General features: G+C 31.2%; 1 protein-coding gene across 1 annotated transcript; it reads left to right on the top strand.

Moving 5' to 3' along the window:
• The first annotated feature begins 6 nt into the window (after positions 1-6).
• On the top strand, positions 7-5,760 carry LOC111708977 (uncharacterized). The gene is made up of 5 exons (XM_023482508.1): positions 7-23; positions 2,071-2,152; positions 2,222-2,347; positions 5,119-5,163; positions 5,344-5,760. Exons 2-5 carry the CDS (start codon positions 2,104-2,106, stop codon positions 5,712-5,714), a joined length of 591 nt encoding a protein of 196 aa, XP_023338276.1. The 5' UTR covers positions 7-23; positions 2,071-2,103; the 3' UTR covers positions 5,715-5,760.
• Positions 5,761-8,634: the final 2,874 nt, after the last annotated feature.

Genomic DNA, 8,634 nt, shown 5'->3' on the forward strand with positions numbered 1-8,634 from the left:
CAGTTTCTTGTACTCCATTAGAGGTAGGTTTAACAAGTTTACTTCTAGTATATACAGTTTCTTGTACTCCATTAGAGGTAGGTTTAACAAGTTTACTTCTAGTATATCAGTTTCTTGTAATCCATTAGAGCTCCTCTAATTCTTCCCCCGCCCCTTGTATTGCTTGTAGAATATATGATGTAACCACTCCGCCCCTTTTATTATAGAACCGAGGGAAAACTCCGCCCCAAAGGGGGTTTGCTACGCCCCCAAGTGTGTCGGAAAAATTGTTTCTATTACAAGTTTAATCCCGTGTGTCATCGTAAAATTTTTCACAGGAATTAATTTGGATAGATATTAAATGTCACTCTGTACATTGTACAGTAAAACTTTTGTACCATACTGTACGTACAGTGCCATTAATTTAACCCACTGTACAGTTATGTACTGTACTGTATGTGCAGTGACAAAACTGTATCCAACTGTAAAGTGCCACTTCGGTATCCTATTTACGATGACACTACTGTACGTTCATTGTACGGTAGATAGCAGGGTAAAGTGAAACAAGATTTTTCAATTCATTGTTCGCTTTCATGCGAAAATCTGATTCAGAAACATTTGAGACTGGAGAGGCCTTTTTTACTGAAAAAAAAATAGACAAAGAAGCAGGCAAACAGACAAGCAAAGTATATATATATAGAAGAAATTCAGTTCAATCTAATCCATGTCCATGTATCATCGTCCCATTTTTCATTCGATTAAAAGAATATTTATAGTTTTTTCCATGGTAGGGGCTCATCCCCNNNNCCCTCACATGTTTACGCCATATTATGACCTCATGACTCCAATTAACACAACAATATTGAATTCCAGATCATGAATAAAAAAACACTCAAGTACTTTACAATGAAATTTAAGCCACTAATGCACTAATGTAGTAGAATATGTATTGCTAGTGCTCTAAGCCCTACCTGGAGCCTAGTTCCTCCTGGAACATGGAACAATGTGAAATATGATTTTTCCTCGTAAACTCTCCCTCTAGTCAAAACATCCAGGTAAACAAAATAATATCCAAATTTTTTTAAAGATATTTTTTGTTTCGTTATAACTTTTTTTAGAACAGATGGGGTTGAGGAAAATATTGAACTCCTCATTTTTGGTTTTCTTTCTAGTAAATACAGTTTCTTGTACTCCATTAGAGGTAGGTTTAACAAGTTTACTTCTAGTATATACAGTTTCTTGTACTCCATTAGAGGTAGGTTTAACAAGTTTACTTCTAGTATATACAGTTTCTTGTACTCCATTAGAGGTAGGTTTAACAAGTTTACTTCTAGTATATACAGTTTCTTGTACTCCATTAGAGGTAGGTTTAAGCAAGTTTACTTCTAGTATATACAGTTTCTTGTACTCCATTAGAGGTAGGTTTAAGCAAGTTTACTTCTAGTATATACAGTTTCTTGTACTCAATTAGAGGTAGGTTAAACAAGTTTATTTTACTAAAGGGACTGTAAGCAAGATTTCAAGTGACCCTCCATGCAAAGATGTCAATGCCCGATTTACAACGGTACTGTGGAATATAACGTCGTGTTTTTATATCATATTGTAATGTTGTAAATTGAAATGCATATATGATTTTAAGCACAAGCATGTTTATGAAGTCCCATGATTTAAGAATGCAGTTTTTAATATGCTATACTAACTGTGATACTCATAAAACTCAGGAAGACGACTTTTGAACTTAAATCATGATTTTAAAAAGTCCAATAAACATAAGTTACAATAATTGTGCAGTATACAAAGACCCATTTTACTTAGATATTTAAGCTACCGGTAAAACTATTTGCTTTTTAACAACATCAAAACATCTAAACATATAAGAGTTAATTAAAGTCGTATTCCTATTTTACACCTTAATGGGTACCACTGTAAAAATCTAAGATTATTGTAGAAGGAAGAGAACCAAAAAATTTGGTGTATCTTTTTAGTCTTATGGCCGGCGGGGGAAAAAAATTATACCAATGAATAACTTGAATAAATCAAAATCTAAATAAAATTTTTAGTAAATTCATAAATTCATCTTTTCTATTGTAGAATGTAAATTTCACCAGTCAGCTGAATGCTAGTATGCAGAATGGTAGCAATGAGTATTATGACCAAACTGAATTAAATCAAGGTCAGACATTTTTTTAAATTCGAATTAGGCGGATTTTTTTTTTATTTTTCATTTTGAAGATTTGTTTAGGTTTAAAGATTGTAAATATTGACGGAAATGTGGAAGAATTTATAAATCTGGTTGAAATTCAAGAAATTGTCGAACTCACGTCTCCAAACCCAATTTCTTTCATTAATAACTCCATCAGTAGTATAGGTATGTATTTACAGTGTTACCCACAAAGGAAAAGACTGTACAGATATTATTCAGTCTTATTTTTTGACATTCAAGATACCCGACATGTCTAAACCATAGATAAAGATAGATTGCGCATGAGATGACATTTTTCATCTTGAAAGATATAAATGTACAGAGATACAGGGTGTCCCACAAAACATGACTGTTGGTGAATAGCTTAAAATGTCTTTATTTATTATTTGTTCAGTTGTTTGATACCAAAGATCACTGAAAATATTATATGGGAGTCATGTTATATTAAAATTGATTTCAAAGTAAAGTATAATTAGGCAAAGATTTGTTTAACTAAAAATAACTATTTCTTAAATGTTATGTTTCGTGGGACACCCTGTATTTTAAAGATATTCCTATTATATAGATTAACTAGGTCGGTTGTGAACATTGGCTGTTCTTATATCATTGAGTACTTGTGGTGTACATGAGTTCTGTAGAGAGAAATTTAAGTTAGTTTAGTCCTTCTCATGTCCTTCTTCAGTTCTCGTCAATATGATATATTGCTCAGTGAAATAATTTGATATTCTCAAAATAAAATTCACTCCCGAAATCCATTAAAACACTAAACCACCCTGCTTAAAATAAAATTCACTCCCGAAATCTATTTAAACACCAAACCACCCCGCTTATCATTGAAGTACACTTTGACCCCTAGAAGTATGAGTTGGCGGACTGTACAATTCTTGGTGATTTTGCGTACATATGTTTATTTACTTATCTATGGTCTAAACATTTGAATATTCTTTGCTCGACCATTTAATTATATTAAACCATCAGATATTTATATCTAATGAGTTTTAGGTCTTCATTAAAGTTTTATCCTTTGAAGGTTACCCTGTTTGTTATGTGTGTGCTAATATGTTAAGGAAATGAAAATATTTTTGTTTCGTCAAGAATGCTATTTGAATGAAAAATTAGAAAACTTTTGACTATATAACGATCTATTGATCTTTTACCATAAACATATTTTAACTTTAACGATCTATTGGGTCTTTTACCATAAACATATTTTGACTAATTACTTGTAAATGCACAATGAATATATTCTTAGTTGAGTTTTCAATATGTATACTTTGTTTCAACAAATACGATCAAAACAAAATGATCAAACATTATATTTTTAATGGGCTCATAATAAATTTTCTTTTGTGTTTTATTTTAAGCTGAACCATCATGCATTATTATTTTGTATTTTGTGGTTGAAAATAAATACTATATATAAAACGATCTATTGATCATTTTAACATAAACATATTTTGACTATATAACGATCTATTGATCTTTTACAATAAACATATTTTGACTATAAAGATCTATTGATCTTTTACCGTAAACATATTTTGGCTCTAACGATCTATTGATCTTTTACCATAAACATATTTTGACTGTATAACGATCTATTGATCTTTTACTATAAACATATTTTGAATATAACGATCTATTGATCTTTTACCATAAACATATTAAATAAAAACATTAGCATTTTCCATCATTCCCTGTAAGCGTAATAATTTTGACTTGCAGTTATTTTGTAAAAATATATTATACAAATAGCCCGCTAGATGGCTCTAGGGTCGGCACTCCAAAACTTTTCTTCTCATCACCTGGTATGTGGCGGCGCCCAGCGGAGAACATTATATTTCTCAAACAAGAATATACCTAAGTACGTATAAGATTTAAAATTGTCTTTTTTTGAGTTTTTCGGTTGTTTCCCATATACGTCGAAAAACGGCTAAACCGAATGTGTCCAAAGGGGGTGGGGTGCACCCCTATTTAGCTGCATATTGCTCTGCACATTGAACATACATATAACTAGGATTCATCAAATATATATATAAACTTTACACAAAATAAAAAGGTTATATATAAGTGCATCGGTCTATTTCCTCACAAACCATTCAATTACTCATAAAATCACGTTTAAAAAGTAAAATAGATAAACTTATAAGAAAATCTAAATGTAAACATAAGATCAAATTTCATAATAATTTGAATTGTTTTAAATCAAATTTAAGCCTTTTGATACCTTTAAAACATTTTGTCCATGTTTAATATTTTAAAAATCATAATTTTATCTTATCTTGTTGCAACATGCTCACATATGCCCATGCAAAACTATTTCGCAAAACTGTGTCAAATATAACCAGCATCGCAAATACCTGGATTGCATGCCAACCATGCAAATTACAACATTTTGCGGATTTTCTTCTGAAAATAGGAGATTCTGAAATACAAGCAAATTATATATTAGAAATAAAACCAGTAGTGAGGAGGGGGGGGGGGTCAAATTGATCCCCCCCCAGCGTATCCTGGTTTTCAAGTACCCCAGCGGGGATAGGGTTAACCACTTATTGTTAACAACATGTACAGTTGCCTTAGAAGTCTTATTTTGTGTTGGTAATACTATGTAAATAGGAAATTTAAAACATCAAAAAAGAATGGCACTTTTTATTAAAAAATAAATAGAATAGGATTATTCATTGGTGAAAGCTTTGTGTAATTTTTGGATTAAAAAACATTCTAACTATGTGATGGTTAAAAATTGAACAGCTTCAGACCAATACTTTTTGAAGAATATCAACGAATCCTAATTTAAGTTAAAAGAAAACAGATGACGACGATATTTCCACTGTTGTCTGGCTCTCACTGTAATCTTCATTAAATATTAACGGAGGGAATCGTACGAGACAATTTAACTAATATTCCTAAATTTAAAAAAAAATCTTTTTCTTCAGCGGATCAAGTTCAGCAGTTAAGCTCTAACAGTACAACAGCTGCGGGTAAAGATGGGCATCTTTATTATTCCTTTTTAAATATTTAGTATTTTTCAGTAGACTCTACAAACATTTAAGAAGTTTAACACATTTCCAAATTTTATTCTCTAAAAGTTTGCTTCTTTTACGCTATGCAAAATCTTGACTCTGTCCAATCCTCGAATATACAACGATACCCATCTTTAGCTACAGGTCAACCTCAACCAACCACCCTGAACCCTGCAGCTCTAGTTCCTCAAGCAGTTATAGAAGAGGTTGGAGTAGGCACAATCCAAACCTATATCCCGGATCCGGGTCATATATCCGGATTTAACCGGATATCTAATCTCAAATCTAACTCTGATGTTTCATCTCCGGATGTGTTGATCCCGTTAACATCTCCAGGAAAATCCTCAACCTTGGAGAAATCCTCAAATTCAACCTTTAGTATTCATACCAACGATCTGTTCACTAAACTAAAACTGGAAGACGATCAGGGATCTAGCTCCAGCGATCAATTTGAAATTTTGGAAATCAACCCATATTTACCTCATCCCAAAAAACAGTATCGACACTAATTATATCCAAATTTAATATAATTAATAAATTTTGCAATCCTTGTTTTATGTTGCTGAAAAAAAAGATTTGAAAGAGAAAAAAGCCCAATCCTATATTTTTACCCGACCTGTAATCCGCATATAGTTTGGTTTGGATGTTTGTTCCAAAATACGGTCAAATTAATCGACCCAACACTTTATAGTAAATTGGGGAAGGTTTGGAGCCGGTAAAATTTATAAAAATGCCTCCATATTTTTTTAAAACTTCTTTAAAAATACAAGAAAATTTGCGAAATATTTTAGTTTTGTAACCTCCGAAACAAAATATAGCGACAAAGCATGAGACATTTTAAATCTAAAATTATTACAAGGAAGAAGAGAGCAATAAACTGCTTTTTCGTCTAAAAGTCTCATATTTTGTGGATTACTCTGTATAATATACCAAACCGGTGAAAAAAGCTCATAAACATCTAAAAGACATTCACAGAGTCTGAAGTCATAAAATCGGGATTTTAAAAATACTTTTTTCTAGAACATTTAAAAATTCGATTAAAAACATAAACTTGAAGTCAGAACTGGATACAGAGATAATATTCTCAATTTTATTTTGTAAACCCTGGTTAGTAAGCTTCTAGTGATATATTAGGTTTAAGGTTTCAGTTTTTCACCTTCTGCTGTTCAGTAGAACAGAAATATAAAATGGCGCATCTTGTTTTGGTTTCCTGCTTACTCGTGTGTCTGGCCAGCTTGACTTCTGCAATGCCAGCAGAAACAAAACAGGTCGGTTTGGATCCAATCTTACATTTAATTCATTTTTGGTTTTAAGAGAATCCAAAATAAAGTTTTTGAACAGATAAATTCATTTATACAATGGGTTTAAAAAAAACTCTAGAATAGGAATTAACTGCTGCTAGACTTTAGATATAATTTGAAATAGTCCACTAAGAGTAAAACACAGAAATTGTGCAGTTTGTATATTCCCATTTAGGTAAATAAATTGATTTTAATGCTACTGGTTCATCTTTTTTCTTTTTAACAAAATCAAATACACAAATATTTCAAATGTCGTCATCCTATTCCATATTTTTCTTGATCCAACTTTTGCTAATCCAAATGTTTCTTTGACAGATAAAAAGCTAAACTAATTTTAAAAGAAGGTTAAAGTAAAATTTGTTTCAATCAGTTTTTTTTTTCATATTCAGTGTCAGAATTTGCGTTTTCAAGCCAATTGATTATAAATGGTATAAAATAATTTAATGAAAGGCTAAAGCGTTACAACATAATTTAAAGTCAGACCAGGCCTGAAAATTGATGCTACTTTTCTGAGCTGTCCGGATCTTTTATCTATCTATCTAGAATATACATATCTATCTGTCTATCTATCTATCTATATATCTATCTATATATATATATATATATATACATATATCTAAATATCTATCTAGAATGTGCCAGGAGGTGATGGTAAAATGAATATATATATATACATATATCTAAATATCTATCTAGAATGTGCCAGGAGGTGATGGTAAAATGAATATATATATATCTATCTAAATATCTATCTAGAATGTGCCAGGAGGTGATGGTAAAATGAATATATATATATATCTAAATATCTATCTAGAATGTGCCAAGAGGTGATGGTAAAATGAATATATATATCTATCTGTCTATCTATCTATCTAGAATGTGCCAGGAGGTGATGGTAAAATGAAGATGGAAATAAACATCAAGGATTTAGGAACTTGATATTTGCCAATTTTTTTCCCATCTCACAACTTCCGGTTTCCAATCTTTGCAAAGATTTATTTTTCAACATTTTTGTTTTCTGGAAACTATCAGAGTTTTGTGGAGGGTAGAGAAGAAAGACGACCTTAGTGTAGGAGCAGCTGCTATGGGTATGGTGCACGAAGCAGTAAGTTTGTTTTAAATAGAACGTTTATTACACTGCAATGCAGGTCATATTTAATTACGAGTTTATTGGTGCAATTATTATATATGCTCTTTAAAAACTTAGTAAACTAATTGGGGATTTTTCCTCATTTTTGACAGATTTCATGATTTCTATAATTAAAATAGTATATTTTAACATTGTTTAAGATAAATTTTAAAACGTGTTTTTTATTTAATGCATGGTTTTATAAAGTTCATGTTCTTTGACTTAAACGTTTTTTAAAGTTTAATGATAAAGCCAATTTTACGAAGAACATTTGTTTTTTATTTAAGACTTTTTCATGGTTTTATAGAGTTCATGCTCATTGAGTTGACAAGATAAATTTATTCAAAGTTTGTTAATTATAATTGTAGATGGAGTCCAAGGGTCCAGGTGAAACCCAAGTGAATGCTATTTCCGGATTCGGCCATGAAGTCATGAGTAAGTTATGAGACATTTTTAAACATTAAATCAAAAATTGCAGATTTAATTTTCTCTTTTTTGTAGGTTTGATTAGCAATCTGGACGCAGAGCCATGAGCAATGATGTAATATTTTTCTTTAAAATATTTTGAAATAAAGTCACGGAAATGTTGTTTACTTGCATGGATGAGAGTCCATCTTCCCGCCTGACTTGGTTTTAAAAGAAATCTTTAGATTTATCAGAGATCTTGTTTTCTTCACTCAGCGCCATCTTGTGATAGGAATCAGCTGCAACATTTCCCGCATTTCGGCGAGCACGGCCATCTTGGATTTTGATAAGATTATTGCGGGGAAAACAGAAATGTTAATGTGACATGATATTATCTTAGGTCAGAATCAGTTAATGCACTTCGTTTCGGAGATTTAAAGCGTAAACTGTTAAATCATATCTATCAGTTATAAGATGAAAGGTTTTACATTGATTTTCTAAATATCCAAGAAGTTTTAATTTCAAGCAGATTTTTACATGTTTGTACAAATGTATATGCTTAAAAGATAATTACAGGAATGTATATTTTGCCAA

Source organism: Eurytemora carolleeae, unplaced genomic scaffold (assembly GCF_000591075.1).
Source record: "Eurytemora carolleeae unplaced genomic scaffold, Eaff_2.0 scaffold814, whole genome shotgun sequence".
Classification (NCBI taxonomy): Eukaryota; Metazoa; Arthropoda; class Copepoda; order Calanoida; family Temoridae; genus Eurytemora; species Eurytemora carolleeae.

Excerpts from the sequence above, each read along its gene's own strand:
- LOC111708977 (XM_023482508.1), top strand. The coding sequence starts at position 2,104 with ATGCAGAATGGTAGCAATGAGTATTATGACCAAACTGAATTAAATCAA. Across the intron at positions 2,348-5,118 it reads TAACTCCATCAGTAGTATAG|CGGATCAAGTTCAGCAGTTA; the intron begins GTATGTATTTAC and ends CTTTTTCTTCAG. Across the intron at positions 5,164-5,343 it reads TAACAGTACAACAGCTGCGG|CTACAGGTCAACCTCAACCA; the intron begins GTAAAGATGGGC and ends ACCCATCTTTAG.